This window comes from Heptranchias perlo, chromosome 6 (assembly GCF_035084215.1).
Source record: "Heptranchias perlo isolate sHepPer1 chromosome 6, sHepPer1.hap1, whole genome shotgun sequence".
Taxonomy (NCBI): Eukaryota; Metazoa; Chordata; class Chondrichthyes; order Hexanchiformes; family Hexanchidae; genus Heptranchias; species Heptranchias perlo.
Window position 1 is genome coordinate 63,081,325 of NC_090330.1, and position 26,543 is coordinate 63,107,867.

The 26,543-nt window shown below is 40.6% G+C and overlaps 2 protein-coding genes across 3 annotated transcripts in view; one reads left to right on the top strand and one right to left on the bottom strand.

Annotated features, from left to right (window-relative positions):
- slc10a2 (solute carrier family 10 member 2) overlaps window positions 1-10,122 on the top strand; it is a 33,636-nt gene extending 23,514 nt beyond the window's left edge. Inside the window, exons 6-7 of the mRNA XM_067986404.1 lie at window positions 4,325-4,482; window positions 7,348-10,122. Of these exons, the coding sequence (XP_067842505.1) occupies window positions 4,325-4,482; window positions 7,348-7,598 (409 nt within the window). The 3' untranslated portion in view covers window positions 7,599-10,122. The remainder of the gene's footprint in view (window positions 1-4,324; window positions 4,483-7,347) is intronic.
- Window positions 9,728-22,239, bottom strand: nepro (nucleolus and neural progenitor protein). Of its 2 annotated transcripts, none has more exons than XM_067986401.1 (9): window positions 21,843-22,239; window positions 16,105-16,259; window positions 15,728-15,804; window positions 15,511-15,642; window positions 13,351-13,428; window positions 12,851-13,233; window positions 12,567-12,631; window positions 12,234-12,478; window positions 9,728-11,132 (listed from the first exon to the last, which is right to left on the bottom strand). In XM_067986401.1, the coding sequence occupies exons 1-9, from the start codon at window positions 22,042-22,044 to the stop codon at window positions 10,667-10,669; spliced, it is 1,803 nt and encodes a 600-aa protein (XP_067842502.1). In that variant the 5' UTR covers window positions 22,045-22,239; the 3' UTR covers window positions 9,728-10,666. The 2 variants fall into 2 exon arrangements, with proteins under 2 accessions (XP_067842502.1, XP_067842504.1); XM_067986403.1 differs by having other exon boundaries at window positions 21,960-22,238.
- Window positions 22,240-26,543: the final 4,304 nt, after the last annotated feature.

Here is a 26,543-nt window from a genome sequence, read left to right on the forward strand (position 1 = left end):
TCTGGAAGTCTATTCCATACATTGATCACTCTCTTTATGAAGAAGAATTTCCTGCCAACAGTCTAATTTACTTTTTACCAGTTTGAACCTATGTTCCTTTATCCTACTCTCAAAATTTAATTTATAGAGTTTAAGATCAAGTCTACTAAGACTCCTAGGTCTCTTTCAGCTACCTCCTTATTTATTTCAATACCATTCGTGACATACTTGTCACCTACTTGTCCTTCCTATGTGCAGTACTTTGCACTTGTCTACGTTAAATTTAATCCATCACTGTTCTGCCCGCAAACATATTTTGTCCAACTTACTTTGTTTATGTACAATACCCACCACTTAAAACGTCCACGTATATTGGCCAAAAAGCGAAAACCATTAACCATTTACATTAACGTAAATTTCAAAGTTGACGGTTATAGCGTCCAGAAACATCTGTGTTCACTCACCAGATCACACCTTGTTTACTGCTACAACAATCATAAGTACCTGTAAATAGCACCTCTTTAAAGTGCCTCTTGCACTGAAGCAAGAGCAATCATAAATAAATAATATAGTGTGATCCACAGGTATACACGAGTACTAGTCACACATATGCACCCGCTATAAATGGCAGGGACTGTAATTCAGATTACATAGGTGTCAGCCTTGGCTCAACGGTAGCACTCTCACCTCTGAGTCAGAAGATCATAGGTTCAAGCCCCACTCTACAAACTTGAGCACTGAGGAAGTGCTGCACTGTTGGAGGTGTCGTTTTTTGGATGAGATGTGAAACTGAGGCCCTGCCTACCATCTCAGGTAAAAGATCCCATGGCATTTTCTGAAGAAGAGCAAGGGAGTTCTCCCTATGTCCTGGCCAACATTTAACCAACACCACAAAAACAGATTATCTGGTTATTTTTCTCATTGTTGTTTGTGGGACCCTGCTGTGTGCAAATTGGCTGCTGCATTTCCTAAATTACAACAGTGAATATACCTCAAAAATACTTCATTGGCTTTGAAGCACTTTGGGACTTCCTGAGGTTGTGAAAGGCACTATATCAATGTGAATTCTTTCTAACTCATGTTGTAATGTCTGGGCTGCCTGCTGCAATTCCACTGCCCCTCCTAGTTTGGCATCATCTGCAAATTTGACCAATTTGCTTTGCGTTTCTGAATTGAGATCATTTGCATAAATAAGAAACAGCAGTGGTCTCAGCTCCAGAACTTGGGGCACCCCACTCGGTATTTTACCCCATCCCAAAATAACTCCTCAAAAGAGTACTCGCTGTTTTCTACTCTTGGTCCCTTATCCATTCCCAGTGTTTATCCTGACTTCCTAGAGCTTTGAGTTTAACCAATTGCCTTTCGTGTGAAACTTTATCAAATGTCTTTTGGAAGTCTAGGTACACCATGTCACAGGGCTTATCACAGTCCACCTGGGACGTCATTTCCTCAGGGAAATCAACACCTGACAATCATTCCACTAATAATTCTCTGGGCTTGTTTGTCTGTTTTTATCCCCCTCTCCCTGGTTCTATTAAAATGCTTATTCGTCTCTTATTTTTCAGTTTTGAAGAAAGATACAAGCCTGTAAAATAGATTGCCTATTCTTTCTACAGATGCAGGCTGACCTTTTGTGTGTTTCCAACTTTTTCTTTTTTATTTCAGTTTCCATCTTTTGCAGTATTTGCTTTTTATTTTTCAGAGGCAAAATCTTAGTATAAGACATAACTACCAAAAACTAACCTAAGAAGCTGAAATAAATTTAAGTTTTTAAGTTGTTGCTAAGTCAAATTCCTCTGGTAAAATGTTTAGTCAATCTTGTTGAACGTAGTGTATAATCCTGTAGTAGTATTGAGTGCTAATTTGCTATTTAAAGGCCAAGAGTTCATTCATCCGATTAGCATGAGGCACACGCAAATTGGCATAGGGACAAACAAATTCGATGGTTACGGCGTGGCAGAAAAAGTGGTGTGGGAAGCAGGGGTTTCAGTTCATGGGGCACTGGCACCAGTTCTGGGGAAGGAGGGAGCTGTTCCGTTGGGACGGGCTCCACTTAAACCAGGCAGGGACCAGTGTGCTGGCAAATTGAATAACTAGGGTGGTAGATAGAGCTTCAAACTAATAAGGGGGGGGGGATGCTTCAGGTAAGGGTAATTTTAATTTTACCAGTCTAAAAAGAAAAGTCAAGGCGGTAGAGCAGAGTAGTGAATTGGATAAAAACAAGCAGATTGTGTCAAGAAGGGACAGAGAGTTTAACAGTGGTAATAGGGCATTAGTAACTAAGGTCACATCAGGGAAAAAAAGTAAAAAGTTAAAATTAAGGGCACTGTGTCTGAATGCACAAAGCATTCGTAACAAGAATGGTACAAATAGAGATAGATGGGTTTGACCTAGTAGCCATTACTAAGACATGGTTGCAGGGTAATCAAGGTTGGGAACTAAATATTCCAGGGTACTTGACTTTTAGAAAAGATAGGCAAAATGGAAAAGGCGGTGGCGGGGGGGGGGGGGGGGGGCGGGGGGTGTTGGTCCTGATAATAAAGGATGAGATAAAGGCAATAGTGAGAAAGGATCTCAGCTCAGAAAATCAGGATGTGGAATCAGTATGGGTGGAGCTAAGTAATAACAAGGGGCAGAAAACACTGGTGGGAGTCGTTTATAGGCCCCATAACACTAATTGACAAATCTATTAGTTTTTTGAGCGTGTAACTAACAGGGTAGGTGAGGGGGAATCGGTAGATGTAGTATATTTGGATTTTCAAAAGGCATTCATTAAGGTGCCACATAACAGATTGTTACACAAGATTAGGCCTCATGGGATTGGGGGTAATATATTAGTATGAATTGAGGATTGGTTAATGGACAGAAAACAGAGAGTAGGAATAAATGGGTCATTTTCAGGTCGGCAGGTTGTAACTAGTGTGATGCCGCAGGGATCAGTGCTTGGGCCCAGCTATTTACAATCTATATTAATGACTTAGATGAAGGGGCCAAGTGTAATGTATCCAAGTTTGCTAACGATATAAAGCTAGGTGGGAAAGTAAGCTGTGAGGAGGACGCAAAGAGTCTGCTATGGGATATCGACAAGTGAAATGAGTGGGCAAGAAGATGGCAGATGGAGTATAATGTGGGGAAATGTGAGGTTATTCACTTTGGTAGGAAGAATAGAAAAACGGATTATTTTTTAAATGGTGAGAAACTATTAAAATGTTGGTGTTCAGAGGGATTTTTGTGTCCTTGTCCAAGAAACACAAAGTTAACATGCAGGTACAGCAAGCAATTAGGAAGGCAAATGGTATGTTGGCCTTTATTGCAAGGGGGTTGGAGTACAAGTGTAAGGAAGTCTTGCTGCAATTGTACAGGGCTTTGGTGAGACCACACCTGGAGTACTGTGTGCAATTTTGGTCTCCTTGCTTAAGGAAGGATATAATTGCCTTAGAAGTGGTGCAACGAAGGTTCACTAGATTGATTCCTGGAATGAGAGGGTTGTCGTATGAGGAGAAATTGAGTAGAATGGGCCTATACTCTCTGGAATTTAGAAGAATGAGAGGTGATCTCATTGAAACATATAAGATTCTAAAAGGGCTTGACAGGGTAGATGCTGAGAGGATGTTTCCCCTGGTTGGAGAGTCCAGAACTAGGGGACATAGTCTCAGGATAATGATTCGGACATTTAGGACTGAGATGAGGGTTGTGAATCTTTGGAATTCTCTATGCTAGAGGGCGGTGGATGCTCAGTCATTGAGTATATTCAAGACTGAGATCGATAGATTCTTGTACTCTAGGGGAATCAAGGGATATGATGATCGGGCGGGAAAGTGAAGTTGAGGTCAAAGATCAGCCATGATCTTATTGAATGATGGAGCAGGCTCGAGGAGCTGCATGGCCTGCTCCTGCTTCTATTTCTTATGTTCATGCATATGATCTTCCTTATTAGCATTTTAATTACTATATCTGCAACAACTGATCATTTTCTGTTTGTAATTATGATGCAATAAGGGAATGTTCGTGTTTTTAATGATTGTCCATTTGTTGCTACATGTACACTTTAAATAAGGCCGCCAAACCAGTATATAGTTCCTACCTGATTTTACATACATCGACATTTTTTTAAAAAAGGACAGGAATTATAAGCAAATTTATAAACATTTGAACTGCAAATTTATCTTCCTGAAGGAACCTAACACTACCTTCTTAATAGATGTAATTTATTTAAGGGAGTGAAGTTCTGAGCACACTTCTCTTAATGATTTATGAATTCAGTGTATGCTTTGTATTGTGATGTCTCATTAGTCATTGGACCAAATTCTTTAACTCAACTATTACAATTTTTTTTCTCTTGCAGATGTCGTACTATAGCTTTAGAGACTGGTGCACAGAACACTCAGCTCTGCACAACCATTGTCCAGCTCTCCTTTTCACCTGAACAGCTTGTGCTCATGTTCACCTTTCCACTCATCTACAGTATTTTTCAAATAATGTTTGCAGCTATAATGATTGGACGTAAGTTTGTGGTTTTTCTTTCTTCTTCATATAGACCGTTGGATAGAATTAAAACAAGTCAGGTTAGACGTGTTAAACATATCAGTACATGCCTAGAAATGTGGAGTAAAAGAGAAGGCGCCAGATTCCCAGGCCATTTGGACAAGTGCTAGGGTAGGGCAAAGCTGTCCAAACGGGACAGGTTTCACCTGAATTGGACTGGTACCAGTGTCCTTGCAGAGAGGGTAATTAAGGCATAAAAGGAGGATTTAAATTAATAAAGTAGAAAGGAAGGGCAAACAGCAGATTCAGAATGAGGGAAAGAATGAAGGATGTAGAAAAGATACAGAAGCTGCACATTGTGGTACGAGCAGGGGCTGGTAGATGACAGTTCAAGTATAGAGATTAAAACCGCAGGAAAGTGTGTTGACTATAAGCATATGACTAAATGGAAAAATAATGATAAAATAAATAAACACATTAGACTAGGTAGTGGGGGATTTGGATCCCTCAAAGCTCTATATACGAATGCTAGGAATCTTAGAAATAAAATGGGAAACCTAAGAGATCCTTGTTGGACAGGGAGGCTACGATTCCATATGTGTCACGGGGAACTGGGTTCAACAATGACAGGTTGGATAAATATACAGGGATACAGTAAAAATGAGAACACAATCCTGGACATAATATTGGGTTCTTACATGGAAAAGGTGATCAAGAAATCCACATATGCAGGGATACCTTTGAACCTGATACTAAATAACAACCGAAGACAGCAGAGCAGGTCAGAACCAGAACACCTAGGCAACAGTGATGACAATATGGTGGAATTCAAGGTTAGGTTTCTGATGGAAAAGAGAATGAGTACAATAGAAACATTCAACTTTAAAAAGGCAGATTTTGAGGTGTTGAGGAGAGGTGAGTCACGGAAACTGGACAGCAACATTAGAAGGGAAAAGCATGGAACAAAAATGATCATGTTTAGAAATTTTATACATGGAGTACAGAACTGATATTTACCATAAAGAAGAAAGGTAGCATAAGAAGACTGATGTGGGCTAAAATGGAGGTAACATGGGAATAAGGGCAAAAAAAGAAATTGCTCCCAGATATAAAGCTACAAGCAGCACAGTAACCAAGACACATATAAAAACAATGTAAAGGTTAAGAAACTGGTCAGAAGAGCTTAAATAGAAACTGAGAGTAGGATAGCAGGAAATATTAAAAGAAATGTCAAGCATTTCTATAAATATATTTGCAGCAAGCAGGTGAAAAAGGAAATTGTTGGACCATTGAGAGAACCCAAGGCTGACACAAAGGATAGGAAATATAATAAATTATTTTCTTTGTTTCCCCACCCCCAGCACAGAAGTTGAATTTCTGGAAGGAGGAGGTGGAGGGGAAAAAGTACTAAAATAGACATTTTATATGCGGCGGTTACTGATAAGCTAAGGAAGGTAATGGAAGACAAAGCACCAGATCTGGAGGGACATCGTACAAGAGTACTTAAAGTGACCACTGAAGTCAGTCACATTCTCGCCACTATCTTTAGGGAATCATTCGAAATAAGAATAGTGCCCAAGGATTAAAAAGGAGCTAACACAACACCAATCTTGAAAAAGGAGCATGGGGGGATCCAGAAAACTACAGGCCAATGAGCCTACCATCTGTTGTAGGTTAAATATTAGAAGGCATTCTGAATGAGGGTATAGGTACGGTAATGGTAGGAGGGAGGTCTTGCCTAACAAATTTACTAGAGTTCCAACCTTTGTTCACATCGAAAGTGGATATGATGGTCCCAGAAATGCTTATGTACACCCTGCTGCCGCAGTGCAGTACAAGCTTGCTGACCTCCGCTCCTAACCCAACTGGAGTATCAAGGGTCAACTCATTGTAGTATCTTTGGCAAGCACCTTCACCAGTATTAGTGCATTTTTGTCGCCTGCTAGAGATGGTGGGGACAGGAGATGTTGCAGCAGATTGCCACTTATAGGATGGGTGCTGGCAGGCCCCTCCAAAAGTTCAAACTCTGCAGTTGATCAGCCCACTTTCTAAAAAGGCTGATCTAAAAATTTACTGGCAGCATTTCTGGGGTCTTCTAGGCCATGACCCTGCTTGAAGATCGTGGTGGGCCCCATATTTGCCCTTAAAGTGATCCAGACGCTGGAATCTTCCTGGCATTCAAATCACCGGGCAAATAGGAGGTGGGAGCAGCAGGAATTCCAGCAATGGAAAGCCCTCCCTCCATTGATATTAGGATTCAAGTTTGGGGTGGACAGAAGTTACACCCGCTGCAGGTCCCATTGAATACTGGCAGCCTGGACAGAGTCCAGGCCTTCGCAGGTGCTGCCTGATTTTCCTCCCCCTTTGCTGCATTCCGGGACAATTTACACCAGGAGTAAACCTCAGGCCACTTGCTGACCTACACAGGCTCCCGGTTCCCCAACGCCTCAAATTTAAATTCTCCTCCTGCTATTTAATCCTTTATGGCCTGGCCCCTCCCTCGAACTCTCCATTCCTTTGACTCCGGCCTCTTGTGATGCCCTTCACATCACCACTAATGGCTGTGCCTTCAGTTGTTTAGGCCCTACGCTCTGGAATTCTCTCCCTAAACCCCTCTGCCTCTCCACCCCCATCTTCTCCATTAACGCCCTCCTTAAAACCCAACTCATAGACCAAGCTTTTAGTCTCCCCTCCTGGTATCTCCTCTTTTGACTTGGCGTCCATTCTTGACTGATTAAGTCTGTGAACCGACTTGGGACGTTTTTCTATGTTAAAGACACTATAAATGCAAGTTGTTGTTATTATGAAGCACGTTATTGCCAATATTTGCAATTTTAGTAAATGCAGAAAGTGAAAGTCTAATATTTTATATATTTTACTCAGTTTATCAACTTTACAAACGGTATGGCAAGAGCACCACAGATGATTCTGCAGAAGCAAATGATGAAGAAAAAGCTACTGCACACTATGCTTTAACAAATGGAGGATTTCAAACAGATGAGAAATTACCAGGTGATGTCTTAACAAATAGGGATCGTCATATAGAAGAGAAATTGCACAATGGTATCTTGATGGGGGGGCTCCCAGCAGAGAAATTACCAGGTGATGCCTTGGACACAAGTACCAACCTATAAAGATTTTGCTTAATGCATACAATAGAGTGGTTTCTTTTTGAAAGAGCTTAACAAAAATTGTACATCCTTAACATCATGGGTTATTTGAACTGTGTCCTCCTTTTAGTAACATATATTCCATTCTATTGTTACATCCAAGAGTGAAGAATGGAACTGGAAACGTTTTGCAGCAGTGGTTCTCAAACTGTGATGTGTGACCTGGCTCAGTGTAATGCAATAAGATGCCCAACTCCCAACCTTTCGTTTTATTTGTTCATGGGATGTGGGCATCGCTGGCAAGGCCAGCATCTATTGCCCATTCCTAATTGCCCTTGAGAAGATGGTGGTGAGCCACCTTCTTGAACCGCTGCATTCCGTGTGGTGAAGGTTCTCCCACAGTGCTGTTAGGTAGGGAGTTCCAGGATTTTGACTCAGCAACGATGAAAGAACGGCAATATATTTCCAAGTCAGGATGGTGTGTGACTTGGAGGGGAACGTGCAGGTGGTGTTGTTCTTGTCCTTCTAGGTGGTAGAGGTTGCAGGGATGGGAGGTGCTGTCGAAGAAGCCTTGGTGAGTTGCTGCAGTGCATCCTGTGTGGATGGTACACACTGCAGCCACAGTGCGCTGGTGGTAAACGGAGTGAATGTTTAGAGTAGTGGATGGGGTGCCAACCAAGCGGGCTGCTTTGTCCTGGATGGTGTTGAACTTATTGAGTGTTGTTGGAGCTGTACTCATCCAGGCAAGTGGAGTATTCCATCACACTCCTGACTTGTGCCTTGTAGATGGTGGAAAGGCTTTGGGGAGTCAGGTGAGTCGCTCGCCGCAGAATACCCACTCTCTGACCTGCTCGTGCAGCCATAGTATCTATATGGCTGGTCCAGTTAAGTTTCTGGTCAATGGTGACCCCCCAGGATGTTGATAGTGGGGGATTCGGCGATGATAATGCCGTTGAATGTCAAGAGGAGGTGGTTAGACTCTCTCTTGTTGGAGATGGTCATTGCCTGGCACTTGTCTGGCGCAAATGCTACTTGCCACTTATCAGCCAAAGCCTGGATGTTGTCCAGGTCTTGCTGCATGCGGGCATGGACTGCTTCATTATCTGAGGGGTTGCGAATGGAACTGAACACTCTGCAATCATTAGCGAACATCCCCATTTCTGACCTTATGACGGAGGGAAGGTCATTGATGAAGCAGCTGAAGATGGTTGGGCCAAGGACACTGCCCTGAGGAACTCCTGCAGCAATGTCCTGGGGCTGAGATGATTGGCCTCCAACAACCACTACCATCTTCCTTTGTGCTATGTATGACTCCAGCCAATGGAGAGTTTTCCCCAATTCCCATTGACTTCAATTTTACTAGGGCTCCTTGGTGCCACACTCGGTCAAATGCTGCCTTGATGTCGAGGGCAGTCACTCTCACCTCACCTCCGGAATTCAGCTCTTTTGTCCATGTTTGGACCAAGGCAGTAATGAGGTCTGGAGCCGAGTGGTCCTGGCCGAACCCAAACTGAGCATCGGTGAGCAGGTTATTGGCAAGTGCCGCTTGATAGCACTGTCGACGACATCTTCCATCACTTTGCTTATGATTGAGAGTGGACTGATGGGGCGGTAATTGGCCGGATTGAATTTGTCCTGCTCATTGTGGACAGGAACTGGCCACCATTACTGATACTTAATAGAATTTAAATTCCCCAGCTGCCATGGCGGCTTGAACTCATGACTCCAGGTTATTAGTCCAGGCCTCTGGATTACTAGTCCAGTAACATAACCAGTATGCTACCGTACCCCTATTGCCACATCCTGCTCAGCCATTATGCCTGCTCGCTTATGTTTCTTTCCATGCATTAGCACAATGGTGTAGAAAAGAGAGGAAAAATATGACATAAGTAAAAACGAGAGAAAGGAAAGCAGAATGGAAGGAGAAGGATAAGTGAACAAGACGCATGATTTTGCAGGGCACAGCACAAACATGTTTGAGAACCATTAACTTCTCTTAAGGTTAAGACAGTTCCGTCAGCAACGTTTGTCCAAATGGGACATTAAGACACTGGCAACTGATTGTGACTGCCTCCTGTTTTTCATATTTGTTGTTAAAAATTACATGCATGTATTTTTTTAAAACCATGTAAGGACTTGTCACTCTAGGAAAGGAATTTGATAAATTATATTTATTATGAAAGCTTCAACTTATTGTGACATTATATAATCAATTCTTATGCTATAATTTCCAAATACTGGACTGAATGAAGAAAATAATAGTCTTATTATGCAAAAGCTGTTCATTTCACATGGCACAGCTAGTTCCCTACTCCTGACAGAGAGAAGCACATATCTAATGTAGGAACTGGTGAAAACTGTGCCTTTACACCAGTGCTGAAACAGGACTGCAGGGTACCATGGTGAATTTTATCCATGTCTGAGTCTGTACACTTTGGGGCTTGACATTTAAACAATGAGGTATTACACTGCTGTTTTTGTTACTTATCCTCAAATAAAATTGCAAACACGTGAATACTGTACTGTAATAAAATCAACTTAAAATAAAGTTGTATGGGTGTAATAAATCTAGGTAATGTTATAGTGGATATCAGGATCAACAACTACTGATGGCATCCTTTCAAATTTGTGCATATCTTGCACAAAGTTAAAAAAAGATGATTTGGGGAATTAAAGCTAAATTACAAGAGGTGACTCAGAACTAAACTAGTTTTTATCGGGGGAAAAAGATTGAGGGATATGATCCAGGTCTTGAAAATATAGCAAGAATATATAATATAAATGTAACCCAGCCATTTAACTTATAACCCCGACTGCAGGTTCCAGATGACACGAATGCAAAACTGTAAACCTGAAGGAAAATAGGAATTTTTCTTCTCTGCCACCTTAACAGACTCTGATCAAACAGTTTTGGGAGGTAAAAAAATCCATAGAGCCACTTGCTTGTTCCTTTCATTAGAACCATCAAACATAAAATAAGCATCCTATTTTCAAATTCATGAGAGAATTGCACTTCTCCAAGTTTGCTCCCAGTTATCTTGCTTTGTCAAATTTTACACTTGCATAGTGGTTTTAAAATTTCAAGGAACAAACTATACACCAATTGATGCAAAAATGTCATCAATATCATCATCCACATTTGGCACAACTGCAGACCCTGCTCCCAAAGAACCCTGTGGGAGTGTCGTATTTGTGAGATTCTGATACTGACCAATGTTTCCAACAAGTTCAACAGGCATGTCTCCAATAACACACTTTCTCTTTACAGCAGCTTGTGTATCAAATGCAAAGTCTGGAGTAGTTTGTAATGTCCTTTTGCTCCCTTTCTTTGCATCAAGTCTAACCCTTATCAGTTTCTTGTTGAGTGAGGACTTCTTTCTCCTTAGCAGTTTCTTGTACAATTTTGACTGTTTCTTGTGTCTCATCTTACATTTCTGGAGTCGAGTCAATGTGCTCTTATAATTTTTGAACATTTCATCTTGATCCAATGTTCCCTGGGACCTTTTAGTGAGGTATCTGCAGACAGCCATTTTTATTAAATAGATCTTCTTTGGAAAACTGAATTGTAAAAAAAAAAGGAATACATACATTATAAATCTCCTACTACGAAAGCTAAATAGTACAATTATTTTTTCACCCCTGGCTTGGGTTTGAATCTAGCCCGGACTCCAATGGGATGAAAAGTCTCATCCTTTTACCAGCTGAAACAGTCTTAAATGCAATGAATTAGGCCTTGTGCCCATACCTCTACAGAACTAAACTGTCTTTATTTCAGTACTGAAAGGCCAGAAGGATAGCTGACATGAGAAATGGAAAAGGCATACTGGTGCAGTGGTGGGTGGGTGAGATAGGGGACTTTTATATCGTCATGGGTTACAACATACTAGTCATGCACTGCAGAAAATGTGGCCAACTTTCAAAACAAGCAGTATTCCACTCTCCTCCTCCACCCCAAGAAAAAACATAACTACAGTTTATAAATGGAAAGTATATAACAGAAATATTGAATACCCAATGAATTAAACAAGTGAGAATGACCAAACAACTCATAAGTAATAGTCATGAGCAAGTTCTCCTTCATGATAGGAGTATTCCATTATTCCTAGTGGTTTTCTGATTAAATGTGTAATGATTAATATATTTTACGATTACAAGCACAGGGCAAAGAGAATGACTGAACATTCCACTATCATGAGCCTCGTTCAACCCTCCCCAAAAGTGATTGTCTAACACCTTGACTATTTCCTAGGTAGAGATTCATTACAAAAACTCATGGGCTCTACATCTCATTTCAAATAGTAACTGCTCACCACTAAGTTCTGAAACTAATATAATGTTTAGTTATTGTTTTATTTGCATCACCAGCTATATAGACAGTTTCCTCTCTCTGATCAATTATGTGAAACAAGCCACAACCTACAGATCCACTACTTTTTTCAGGAACAATGGCCAGATTACCTGCAAATTTCTCTACTGCTTTTAATACAGGTATTGTACACACATGGCTATTTTTTATGGCTGTAAAATACTAGCTATCAGCCAGGACATCAAAACTGTAGACAAACTAAGTCTGCAGCTGAATGCTTCACCATCAGAACACAATGATCAGCAAGATGTTATTTTCCTCTTCTCTAACCCCCTCCCATATACTATACATACCTGTAGCTAAGAGCTTCCACCATTCTAAGTTTGTGACATCTGAGAAACTGATTTCCTAAATAGCAAGTTTCATGTTTTAGTCTCCTATGCCTAAACCAAAGGAATATTGTCTTGAGCTCCCGAGACAGTACACTGAAAGTCTGTGTTGCACTAATCCTCCTCATGAACTCAGCCAACAACGGAAGTGGTTGCTCATTTTTCTTCGATCTTCTGCAGTTAAATTCCCTCACAGACTTCTGGATATTCTAGAAAAATAAAACTAGTTTTTAAAAAGGATGGCATATACATACATACATACATACAAAAAATGTGCAGTTATAGAACCATACTGACCTCAGAAAACTTGTGACTGTGAGCCTGCAGAGACTTCATTTCAAATCCTAACTGCATTCCAGTTTCTTCAATAGAAACCAAACATTTAGTTCAATTAAATTCCAAAGCAAGTCATATGTTTGAAACAGTAACTATACCACACTAGTAAAAGCTGAAAGCCACCGGTGGTGAAAAGCATATAACATTACAACATGTCATTCTGGGCAAATAGGAGTAAAGCTTAGATTTTATTAGACTGACAAAGCAATACAATAATTTACTGCAACAGCATCAAAAAGCCTCACCAATTCCACTGCATCTTTGGTCCTGTACAGGGCGTCTGATATCCAGCAACTGATTTTCTTTAGGGATGTTGTTGTTATTCATTTTATTTCCTTCTAATGCTGCATCTTGATTATCCTCCAATAATAAAGGTTCAGGCCCCGAGAACAATTTGTCAAGTAAACCTGGCATTCCTGAAGACATTCCACTGATCTGAGATGAAAGCCTTGGCAATTTCATTTGTATAACTTTGGAATAGGAAAGACCAAGCCATTGTCTAATACTAACAGGGAAGGAAAACTGCTTCACAGAGGTCATATGTTGAATTTTAGTCACCTCATTCAGTAACAGGAACAGTTTGTCATATAAAACATCTAGGCTTATTAAAATACTTCTAAACAGGACCCTAGAAAGAAAAGCAGAAAACAATTGTGAAATATCTTTTACAATCCCTTCATTAAAAGCTTTTACTAAAAATTAGTGATTACAAATAAAATTTCAACATAATCGATTCTTCACTTACCACAGTCTGCTGAGCAATCCCGTAACAACCACATTTAGGACTATAAATTCTTCACAACGAAGATACTGAACAGTCAAACTAACGTACATTAGAATTAAGGTAACCAACGGTTCAGAGTGTTTTTAATGAGTATTGGACTGGGACCAGAAAGGATGCCAATCCCCATTGACTTGAATGGTAGCTTACCAAAGACAAACATGCTGGATACATCATCTCAAAAGGCTTTTTCTAACCAGGAGATCAAAACAGCAGTTCGCTATTAGGTAATTTTCCAGAAATATCCTGAGTTTTGTTTTGCAGGAAAAAAAATCCTTTCAGGGAAAAGTGGAATTTCCATTTAAAATCCTCCATTCTACCTCATAACCAGACATGGGGTCAGCTTCCACATATACACTGATGACATTCAGCCCTCTGCACACTTCTCGACCCCTCCACTGTCTCTATGCTGTCAGACTGCTTGTTCGGCAACCACTCTTGGATGAACTGTAATTTCCTCCAACTAAACACAGGAAAGACTGAAGCCAACATCTTTGACCCCTTGCCAGAGACTCCATTCCTTCCCCTGGTCACTGCCTCTGGATGATCTAGACAGTTTACAACCACTGCGTCATGTTCAACCCCCAGCTGAGCTTCTGACCCCATATCCTCTCATCATAAAAACCATTGACTTTCATCTCCTTAACATCGCTCAACTCCATCTCTGCCTCAGCCCACCTGTCGCTGAAACCCTCATTCATGCCTTTGTCACCTCAAGACCTGATCACTCTAATGCTCTTATGGCCGGCCTCCCGTTCTCCATAAACTTCAGCACCCGTATCCTATCCCGCACAAAATCCCACTTACCCATCATCGCTGACCTACATGGCACCTACCACCCCAAGGGCTCAAATTTAAAATTCTCATTCTCATGTTTAAATTCCTGTCTGACATTGATCCTCCCTTCTTCCCACCCCTGAACTCTCCATTCCCCCTCCTTTTGCCCCACCATTGTCAGCCATGCCTTCAGCTGCCTGGGCCCCATTCTCTGGAATTCTCTCACCAAAACCCTCTGCCTCACCACCTCCCTCTCCCAAGACCTTCCTCTTTGATCAATCTTTTGGTCACCCTTCCTAATCTCTCCTTCTTTGGCTTTGCACCTGTTTTTCCCGTTATGCTTCTGTGAAATGCATTAGGATATTTTTCTATGTTAAAGGAACTACACAAGTGCTGGTTGTTGTTGATCCTTGACAGAATCTAAACAAATAAAGGAAATTTTTGCAATTAAATTCAACTGCTTAAGAAATGAAAAGTAGGCATGAACCAATTTTTTCTTTAAAAGAGAACCTTTAAATTTTAGTTTGTTGAAGTTAAATTTGGAAAATATTAAAGCATCCGATAATCAAACATCAATATAACTGTAACTGTACATTTGCTTGGTATGACCACAGGTTGTAGTTAGAAACACTGTACATATCCACAATGCTTGGTTGTGATTAGAAATATACTTTAAAAAGATGCAAACAGTACATTTGTCTAAATATTTCAAATAACTAAGTGATTAAACAGTTTTTCAAAATAAGTTTAAAATATCATTATGTTTAGCTCATCTGTTCCATAATTTTAGCCATTTGATCTTCAACAAATTGAAAATAAGTTAAGAACATCATGTGTTGACACATTGTGCAGTGCCAGTCATTGAATGTAGGTTTGATCACCATGCGGCTGAGTTCCTGATCTAAGCCATACAGATGAGGAAGGGAGGGGGAATAAGAGAAAAACAAGAAACGGAGGGAGAAAAATACCGCCGCACGATTTACATGTCTCAGCAGCCATTTCAAAGCAGCTGTCTATTGGCTGCATGCAATAAATGAACAGAGAAATAAAACAAATGAACTCTGTTCACTCAAAAAGAAACAGCAATTAAGATAAGCTGAACGATTTCTACAGTCCATAACTCATGATCAAATATCGTATAATTACTCACTAATTTAACACACACACACGTACGTACGTGTATATATCTCAACCACAATGCAGCACTTTGGCTGAGGGCCACAGATGAAAGACGGGTGGCTACATTATGAGTATCAATGGACTATCGTATTAATATATCAGCAAATTTCAGATCGAGACAGATTACGACATATGTAGACAGTACAAACTCATTAAATTCAAGGATACAGAAATGCTTTGGAGCACATATCCATCAGGCGCAGCATCAATTTACTGCCCCCCAACACTTTCAACGACACCCACTCCAGAACCGGTTGGCTGGGGACACGTTTTGTGTCAGCATTTTGCATCTTAGACATCCTGATTTTAAAAAAAAGGATCAAAGTTACAAAATAAAACTACTGTAGAATAATGTATGTTTTCACATTTTTGCTTCATAGATTACCTTGGACACAACTTGATCAGATCCTGAATTGAACCTTCAAGTTGCATATTGTGTAAACGCTTCACACACTGTTCAACCTAATATCGTAGATGAAATTAAAATAATTTCATGAATGCAATACATAATTAATAGAAATAAATACAATATAGTAATTTATGTTTGGATGGGAATTAATTTCTGCTGCATAAGTGTCAAATCTAAATTTTGTAAATCGCTCCATTTTCACACTAATAACCAACATTCTATAGTAATGTTTTAACAGTAAAACAGTACTCAATGTCATGGGAACAACTGATTTTATTAAGTCATAATTTTGCACTCCAGTAATCAGGTACTAGATCCAGTGTTAACACAAATCTCTGTATTAGCATACTAACCTGCTTCAACGCAAGGTAAGATTTGTGCTGACGTAGCCTGTTGTGGAAAACATACAGCAGAGAACACAGGACATTAAGCTCTACTGTAAGAAGCTTACTCCTTAATGCTTTTAAGACATTGTCACAGGCTCTTACAAGATCTTGTATGCACCCACCTAGAATAAAATAAAGGGCAATTCTGTCATTTATATTTACTTAAACCACTACAGATGTAGGTTAAATGTTTATAAACACTTCATTCCAATCCCCATGAATCAGCCCAAAAGTCAGTCAGATAATTTTCTTCTAAAAGAAGTGCACTCAATTCTAGGACTAAGGATTAAATCCTAAAAACACATTAAGGATTTTCCCCACCACAGACTCAGTAATTTTTTTGTACAAAAATACATAGTCAACTAAACATAGCAAATCACGCTCAACTCTTAAGCACCCAATAGTGCCCATCAGGATACGGAATCTCCACTTTACTACTCAGCTCATGATTTTCTTGAAAATCCTCAAAATTTAAGTACCGGAAGGGGGTGCAAAAACGTTTTGGTTGACATATTCATCAGGTGCATCATCAACTTATAGCCTCTCCCTGAAACACCTTCAACGACACGCATGCCTGTTTTGTGCCTGCATTTCAAATGATACATAGAAACCATAGTATCTATCCTGTTTTTAATAGGAATTTTTTACCTTCATCTAAAGAGTACAGGACTTGTACAAAACTGAAGCTTTTTTATAATTACTGGGGTCTAGAGTTGAAATAGTTTACAATTAGTAATAATTTAACAGAATAAAGAAAATAAAAGGAATGAGATTGTGGGGGGAATTCAGATGATCAACAACCTATAATTTTGGCCAACATACTATACAGGGGTTTCCTTTAATAAGATGTGTTTATCTTAGCTTTAACAAAATCACTAGGGCTGAGATTTTATTGCAGAAGATCTTCATTTGCAATTGCAATAATTGAAGGGTTTTCTTTTGCAATTTTGTTGTTACCATACAGTATATATTTACATCATATTCAAGTACTGCTCATACAATTGGATGCCTTGCAATTCACCAAGTATCCATTATCTTCTATACCAGATCTGCCAAGTGTCACTCATTCTGGTTTAAAGATTGTGACCAGTTTTGATGTTTCTCACTGGCCAGCTATACTATGGGTAGCACTGGGACCTGTACTCTGCATTGCCGGTTTAGCTGACTCAAAATTTTACTGTCAGTTCCCATATCGCACACTCACCAGGGATAAGGGGGTTTTCCATGCCCAAAACTCTGTTCACTGACATCCAACCATCAGTTAAATTTTAATGTTACGAGATAGCAGATTGCCCCACTGGCTCTTAACATTAAAATTAAATTTGAATGAATGAACATTTCATTCTCAGAATGGACATTTTTTTTAAAACTTAGGATTTGAAAATAACAAGAAATCCTAACAGTAAAGCTATCTCCTCACCATGGTCTCACACCTCTTGCCATAGTGCGATCTGCAGTCAGATTGCTGACTGGACTTCCATTATGCATTAAAAATTATTTTGCATTGACAAAACCAATAGCAAAACTGGCATAAACACAGCTCCATGGTTAAATGGGTTTATCTATGGCATTCAACATTTCCCAAACATTCCCGCTCACCTATACATACAAGAACCTGTCATTACAGCAATAACACATTCAAGATGCTCAACAAAGCAGTTTAGTCATCCAAAATCTATGGCCATGCTACTGCTTTGAGTACACTTAATAGAATTTTAAATTTAAATGATAAATAGTTTACCCATTTCTTTCTTGTCGCGTATAACTTGTTACCGGGTGATAAGAACTCCAAAAATCACATGGGCCCACAGCGAGATTGGCAAAGTACACCATAAATGTCACCGTCTAGTGCACCAATCTCACCGTTGATAACTTACTCCTTAAATTGCTGGTTTTCTAATTAGAATACGCCACAGCGAGTATAGCAGCGTATCTGAAGCAGCGCAGCCAATGGCCATTGATGACAGTGTTCACAGGCTGTCAAAGCCGCTTTGGCCACTTTCCTGTGAGTTTCAAATGCAACCCAGAGTAATTAAAAAAGGGAACAAAAGCGTTGTGCAAACAACATGTTATATCCAAATAAACCAAATCTCCTAGCGGCTAAAAAAAAATACACATTTTAAACTTAATTTGTTTTTACCGGCACCAGGTATGACTCCAGTAACTGCAAGCGAATACCATTGTGGACTTTAACTGATCGACTCAGCAATGATTTCGGCTGAGGAACTTTGTGAAATGTAACAGGCACCATTTTAAGTAGAAACATTCAATTTTCAGGTTTGTTTCTTTCTTCTGGGAAATTGTGGAAATATGACTCCATGATTGTTTGATTTTGTTTTCAAAAATTGTACAGAAAATACGTGCAATTAATTTTAGAAGTAACTTTACACGTTACTGTTAAGTAACAACATTTGCTAGTTGTTATTTATTCTCATCTATCCAATTGTAACCAGAGAATCTTCTGCAATGGCTTCTCTTCCCACTCCTCCCCCATGGATCTATCCTTGGCTCCTATTTCTCATCTACACGTTGCCCCTCGGTGACAGCATCAGAAAACATAACATCAGATTCCACATTTACGCTGATGACACCCAGCTCTGCTTCACCGCCACCTCTCTCGTCCCCAACCACTCCCTCTAATTTGTTACGCTACTTGTCCGACATCCAGTATTAGATGTCGGATAAGCATCGAGACACACGACAACGCAAAATCGAACAGAAATTGATAGCCAAGTTCCGCACCCATGAGGACGGCCTCAACCGGGATCTTCGGTTCATGTCACGCTACACGTAACCCCACCAGCGAAAAAAAGTTATCTGTTTTTAACACAACGGGTCATTCTCTGTCTTTCTCTTCCTTTCGGATGTTTCTCTCCCTCTCTCTGTTTTGTGTTCTGGTCGTTTGTGTATTCGGTGGTCCTGTCTGAACACTTTGATTGCCTGGACAACGGGCAGTTGGAAAGATTATCTGTAATCACCAGGTATTGTTCTCTGAATATAAATGCGGTAACCTTCCATGGAATCCCACACGTGCTCACCTGACGAAGGAGAAAGCCTCCGAAAGCTTGTGATTTTCAAAAACAGTTGGACTATAACCTGGTGTTGTAAGATTCCTTACATTTGTCAACCCCAGTCCATCACCGGCATCTCCACATCAGTATTAGATGAGCAGAAATTTCCTCTAATTGAATACTGGGAAGACCAAAGCCATTGTCTTAGGACCTCGCCACAAATGCTGTTCCCTAGCCACTGATTCCATCCCCTGCCCTGGCCAGTGTGTGGCTGAACCAGACTGTTGCAAACCTCTGCATCCTATTTGACCCTGAGCTGAGTTTCCAATCCCATATCCTCTCCATCAACAAGACCGTCTACTTCCAACTCCATAATACTGCCCGTCTCCATCACTGCCTCGGTCCATCTGCTACTGAAACCTTCATCCATGCCTTTGTTACCTCCAGACTCAACTATTCCAATGCTCTCCTGGCCAGCCTCCCAATTTTCCATACTTCATAAATTTCAGCTCATCCAAAATCTGCCACCCATATCCTAACTCACACCAAGTCCCATTCATCCATCACCCCAGCGCTCGCTGACCTACATTGGCTCCTGGTCTAGCAATACTTCAAATTTAAAATTCTCATCCCTGTTTTCAAATCACTCCATGGCCTCACCCTCCCTATCTCTAACCTCCTCCTGCCCTACAACTCTCCGAGAACTCTGCATTCCTCCAACTCTGGTTTCTTATGCATCTCCAATTTCATTCGCCCCACCATTGGCGGCTATGCCTGCAGCTGTCTAGGACCTAAGCTTTGGAATTCCCTCCCAAAACCTCTCCCCTTTAAGACGTTCCTCAAAGTCTACCTCTTTGACCAAGCTTTTGGTCACCTGTCCTAATATCTTTCTGAGGCTCGGAGTCAAATTTATAAAGCGCCTTGGGATATTTTACATTAAAGGCGCTATATAAATGCAAGTTGTTGTTTTTAAGCTGTAGTGTCCTTTTTCAAGTTGAGATTTTTATCAGTTTCACTGCTGGATCCTTTAAATCAAAAAAATCACGCCACTGCAAGGCAATCAGTACCATTGGCCCAGAATTTGCTGGAGTGGGGCATCTCACAGCGTGCCCCTTTAGATTTTTTCCCCTCACCCTTCAGCTTGAAATTTTTTTGCGCTGGAAATGCAAGCTGATAACGGCGGAGCGAGGGCAACTGAAACCTTGGGTGAAGGACGGGACCAACAGTCTATCTGCTTAATCAATGAGATTTAAGGATTGAGAAAGAAACAGAGGAACGCAGAAGGAAATAGGGTGAATGAGAGTGAAATCAGGTATGGAAAGAGAAGTAAAGAGAGCAAAGAAAGATTGGATTGAGAGAAAAGAGACAGAAGAGAAGAAAGTTTAAATTTTAAAAATCTCAAAGAACAATTTACTACCTGTAGGAATGAGACTCCACAGTTTAATTGTTACGTTTCTGGGCCGGAGAGGTTGAGTGGTATTGCAGAACATAGTCATTAAAAAAGTACTTATGCTGTTAAGTACCAGCATTAACTTTCTGCTGCGAGTTTAATTGGTAACACGCAGACGCAGCAATTTCTTGACATTTGCTCGGAGATTGGGGGCAAGCTGCCTTTTCGTGAGGCTAACGGCGGAGCAGCACAAATTGTCCAGCAATTTGTATAAATTCACAACTCACGGGGTATCTCTTCTTTGCCACAAATTGCTGGTCGATTTACACATTAATAATGGTGTGCGCATTAAACTCACCGTTATTTTGCCAGCAAATTCTGGCCCATTATTTTTCATTCTCTGTGGCAGCGGTGTAAAAACTGGCTTAAATGTAGGAAAAGAGTGATTTCCATTGAATTTAATGGAGGTGGAGCTATTAAACCTTCTAACTGTTTTTGGCAAGGACAACGCAGAATGGCGCATAAGTCCCAGGTAAATATGGAGTGGCATAAGTCACTCACTCCATAAAAACCTTTATTTTGCCCTGTTCAAAGATCCCTACAACGTAGATGCGAATGACACAAATCCTCGTACAATCTGGGCCACGATGCTAGACCAGGATTAACAAGACACTAAGCAAAAGGCCCACAAGCAGCAAATATAGTAGTTGCATTTCATTTTTTCCCCCAGGAAAACAAACAATTTCGATCAGCTGACACGATTATAACCAAGATCTGGTTTAATAAACCTGCGCACATGTATGTAAAAAAGTTTACCATTACATGGAGTCATATGTAAGGAATCTTACAACACCAGTTTATAGTCTAACAGTTTTATTTGAAAATCACAAGCTTTCGGAGGCTTTCTCCTTCGGAGCCTTACATTTGTCCACCCCAGTCCATCACCGGCATCTCCACATCATGGAGTCATATGATGGTGGTTTTGGGGCGGGCGGGGAGGAAAGAGAGACAGTAACAGGACTACCGAGTACAGAAAACAGCATCTGTAACAAACCTTGAATAAGAAACCTCACAACCAGTAAAACGAGTAAGGCTCTACACCCACACATACACTTTCTCTACAGGATGACTACAACCAACCAGACTAGTAAAGCAAAACGGTTTCAACTCCACCATTCCCTGACCACGTCAAAGCTTTCGAGTTTATTTTTTTTTAATACACGGCTTCCACTTGCCATCGGCGTTTCATCTGTGTGCAAAACACTCCGAATAGTGAACACAAGCAAACTGAGTGAAATCTTTACCAAGTGTAAACACGTGTGTGATTTTTGAACTATAGCGTGGAGAGGGAGGCTCGAGCGCGCTGCACCAAGTCCGGTTTATATCAGCGAATGGAACGAGCGCTCGCTCACGATTTGTACCTAGGCTGCTGCACGCGGGCACCGCGACGCCACACTGACTGCCCGGGAAAGCAACGGTCACCGCGTTCCAGGGTTCGGCCGCCATCTTCTACAACAGGAAGTGCAGTCTCCTGATACCACTGTCAATCAGCACTTCGTCCAATCCGGAGCGCAACAAGCAAGAGGGCGGGACTGTTGTTGTCGGTCGGATGTACCGGCGCAGCGAGCGATCAACTGCAAATCTGACGTAAAATCGTTGAGTATATGTCTATCCGCATCTGTTCTGTGGAGAGAACAGATAGATTAAGTTGCGGATATGCACCCAGAACCTGCAGAAAAAAAGAACCCCCCCCCTCTCCCCCCCCTTAATAGGACTGAACAGAACTGTTATCACAGAAACGAGTTAACGCAGGGTTTGTCCAAACTACAGCACCTGAGCCCTGGTAACTCAGTCCTGTTTATGCTTACATTTCTTATTTGCTGCATTGACCTTTTTGCATTCTGAGGGCCTCAAAAATCTGAAAGGGTAATACAGTGAAACCTGTAAATTAGGGACACCTAAGGAACTTGCATCACGTGTCCTTTATTTGCCGGCGTCCCTATTTTCAAAATGGTCATTTTATGTACAGTAAATTATTTGGGACTGTCAATGAGTGTCCCTTTTTTGGAGGTGTCCCTTTGTACAGTTTTTACTGTACTTAGTACTATTTGTAGATAAATCCAAAATCATTACAAGCTCTGTTAGTATCAGCATCATGACATACATGAAAGCTAATGGGAACGTGGATTAAACACATTTGGCCAAAACCTAATGGAATGTACCTGAACTGCCCTGAAAAACAGTCAGTTCTTGGGTTAATGGATTAAATGGTCAGCAAACATTTTTTTTAATGCTGGAAATAGGTGAAGAGTGGTGCATGATACAGGAAGATCAACTAATGAGGCAATGAAAATGCATTAAGTAATAAAAGGGTGTAAAAATAAGGTGGTCAAAAGACATGGAAAAGAAACATGGGAAAAAAATTCAAAAATGAAGGTGAATAGGGCAGGAGACTTTGGCAGAAACAGGAAAGAAAATGGAAGAAAAACTGCAACTTCTGCAAATCTGAAATACAGAAAACGTTGGAAGCACACAGCAGGCTTGAAGGCACCTGAAAAGAGAAGTTAGGCCAATGTCCCAAATTTAAACTAGCTGTCAAAACTGCATTCTGACAAACAATCCACACCCAAAATGTTAATCTGCCTTCTCTCCCTCTAGATGTTGTCAGAGCTGCCATAAATCATCACACCCCCAGCTTTGAAGAAAAGGGGGGAAATCACAGCTTTAGTCTAAAGTTGCTAAAGTCAACGTTCAGACCAGAGTACCCAAGGAAGATGAGCTACTGTTCTTGAAACCTGCGTTGAGCTTGGTTGGAAAAGAGGTCAAAGTGAGAATGAAACAAGGAGCTGAAGTGGCCAGCCACAGGGAGATCAGGATCACAGTTACAGACGAAATGAAGCGATCACCCAATCTTCATTTGGTCTCCCCAATATAGTGGAGACTACCTTAATTAGCAAATACCATACAGTGCAGACCTGGCCCTGGCAAGTATCGATCACTTTGGTTTAAAAAACTGATATGTCCGATTTATATCATTCAAAAATAAACATATATTTCAGTGGGTTTGCAGTTGGTCTCTTTTTTGATCACATCTCCCTACATTTCCCCAATATTGATAGGACTCTGAGCACTTCATACAGGTTATTAATGCTACAATTATGCTGCAGGTAGTTTGAATTATACTGTTTACTCACACTGCTGTGAAATTAGGAAAATCAGCTCTGCACATGTACTTAAACGCATGAGTACAGTTCTCTTTATCAGTCTCTATCTGAAGTTTCTAATACCGGTAAAGATCTGTTGAGAAAGTCAGCCTTAATCTAACATTGGAAAGATTTTTTTCTAATTAGGTCTATAGCTGAACACTTAAAAGTTCACTGTGATGGTAAGAATGTGTAATTTTTTTCTTAAGCGACCTTATTTTGAATCTTTTGAACCTTTGTGTTCCTGTAAGCTTACGTTTCTTTCAATGGATTTGTTCATTGCAAAAGCAAGGAAGTTATGCTAAACCTTTATGAAACACTGGTTAGGCCTCAATTGGAGTATTGTGTTTAATTCTGGGCACCACACTTTAGGGAGGATGTCAAGGCCTTAGACAGGGCACAGAAAAGATTTACTAGAATGCTACCAGGGATGAGGGACTTCAGTTATCTGGAGAGATTGGAGAAGCTGGGGTTGTTCTTCTTAGACCAGAGAAGGTTAAGGGGAGATTTGATTGAGGTGTTCAAAATCATGAACGGTTTTGATAGAGTAAATAAGGAGAAACTGTTTCTTGTGGCAGAAGGGTCGGTAACCAGAGGACACAGATTTACGGTGATCGACAAAAGAGCCAGATGCGACATGAGGAAGCATTTTTTTATGCAGCAAGTTACAATAATCTGGAATGCACTGCCTGAAAGGGTGGTGGAAGCAGATTCAATAGTAACTTTCAAAAGGGAATTGGATATATACTTGAAGGGAAAAAATGTATAGTGTTATGGAGAAAGAGCAGGGGAATGGGACTAATTGGCTAGCTGTTTCAAAGAGCCGGCACAGGCAAGATGGGCTGAATGGCCGCCTCCTGTGTTGTAACTACTACCTATTTATTTTCCCAAAAAACACTTTTTCTTTTGCACCTCATATTAAATATTGTGGATCATATGATACTGCATGCACAATCTGTTTTTGGATTTCACACATGACACACCAACAATGTATGCTGAAGGATGTAGTTCTTACAGCAACCTTATGATTTTGATCAATTTTGAAAGCTGCATGAGATCCTCCACTCAGATTGCCACTTTTTGCTAACTCTACAACTGGACACTGGCCAGGATAGGGGCAGTGCAGGCAGTGAGATTATGGTCTAAGTGCAGATGTTTTGCTTGTTGCTGATGAAAATTCTTTGAAAAGCTTACTGATTTTGATAAAGGAAAAAAACTGCATTTATATAGTGCCGTACTACATTGTCAGGATGCCTGAAAGCACATTACAACTAATAGATTACTTTTGAAGTACTGTCACAGTTCTTATGTAGGCAAATGTGGCAACCAATTTTCACACAGCAAGTTCCCACAAATCAGAAATGAATGAATGACATTCTTTTTAATGGTGGTTGGTTGAGGGAGGAATGTTGGTCAGGATACTGAGAACTCACTGCTCTTCTTCAATTACTGCCATGAGGTCTTTTACATCTACCAGAGCAGGTAGATGGGGTCTTGATTTAACATCTCTTCTGAAAAATGGCCCCTCAGGCAATGTAACTCTCCTCAGTACTGAACTGAAGTGTCAATCTTAGATTATGTGCTCAAGTCCTGGAGTGAGGCTTGAACCCTCAAATTTCTGACTCAGTGCTACCAATTGAGATAAGGTGACACAAATAATGCATTAATATCATGAGACAAAAAAATGGGAAAAAATTATCTATTTTAAAATAACAAATTTTGACAGCTGATTTACATTTTAGAAATTTCCAGGAAGCCTATTCAAAACTGCACAGGTGTTAAACCTATTCACTTTGCCTGCACAGGTGGTAAACCTATTCACTCAATGCCTAAAAAATCTTACCTCCTGCTGCATGTTCAACTCTTTTAATGTAACGACTATCACTCAAGAAATGGTAGGGGATGAGATTTTCAAACCTCTAGCTTGAGGTTCGGAAATCCTGTCCTTTATTACAATTTCCCTCTACATAAGAGTTTGGCTGAGAAGATGTCATTTGAAGTAGGCAACTAACAGGTGGGAGTCACTTCAACTATAATTCTATTATAAATAACGTTCCACAAAGAGATAAAACAGAAACAAGATTAAATCACCAACAAACGTGCATTATATCTCCTCTACAGCTTTCAATTCAGTTGACCATACTCCACTACTCTATGGTCCACCTCCATATTACTACACTGGTCCCAATCCTATTTATTCCAACAAAGCCACTATATGTCCTGCAATGGATTCTCCTCCCATGTTTGCATCATTGCCTAAGGTTCCATCCTTGGCACTCACCTACTCCTCAATATGTCATCCCTCAGCAACATTATCCATCAGCATTGGCTCAGTTAGCTGAGGATACCCAGCTTTACTACTTCACTATAACCAATGAATCCACAAATGTTGCACGACTGTTAACATCAATGATGACCCAGAACTTCTTGCATCTCAACATTGCCAAGACTGAGGCCATCCTGTTTGTCCTGACATTCAGTCCACCTCTAGAAATATTGCTCGTCTCCCTCCCTACCTCATCTCCAGTGCCACCAAAACCCTTATCCATGCCTTTGTCACCTCCAGATTTTTTCAACGTCCTCATTGCTGACTTCCTGAGCTGAAACCTCCATAAAATGCAACTCATCCTGAAATTCACCGTATGCAACCTATCCTATACCAATCCCACTTGCCAATCTACCCTATCCTTGCTAACCTCCATTGACTCACTGACCCTCAGCACACTGATTTTAAATTATTAATCCTCAAATCTCTCCAGTGCCTCCCTATCTCTGCAATTTCCCGAGCCCTAGATCTTTCCC

Coding starts and splice junctions, on each gene's coding strand:
- nepro (XM_067986401.1), bottom strand. CDS start 22,044: ATGGCGGCCGAACCCTGGAACGCGGTGACCGTTGCTTTCCCGGGCAGT. Junction 13,234..13,350: donor GGATTGCTCAGCAGACTGTG/GTAAGTGAAGAA, acceptor TTTTCTTTCTAG/GGTCCTGTTTAGAAGTATTT. Junction 11,133..12,233: donor GTGGAAGCTCTTAGCTACAG/GTATGTATAGTA, acceptor TTTACAATTCAG/TTTTCCAAAGAAGATCTATT.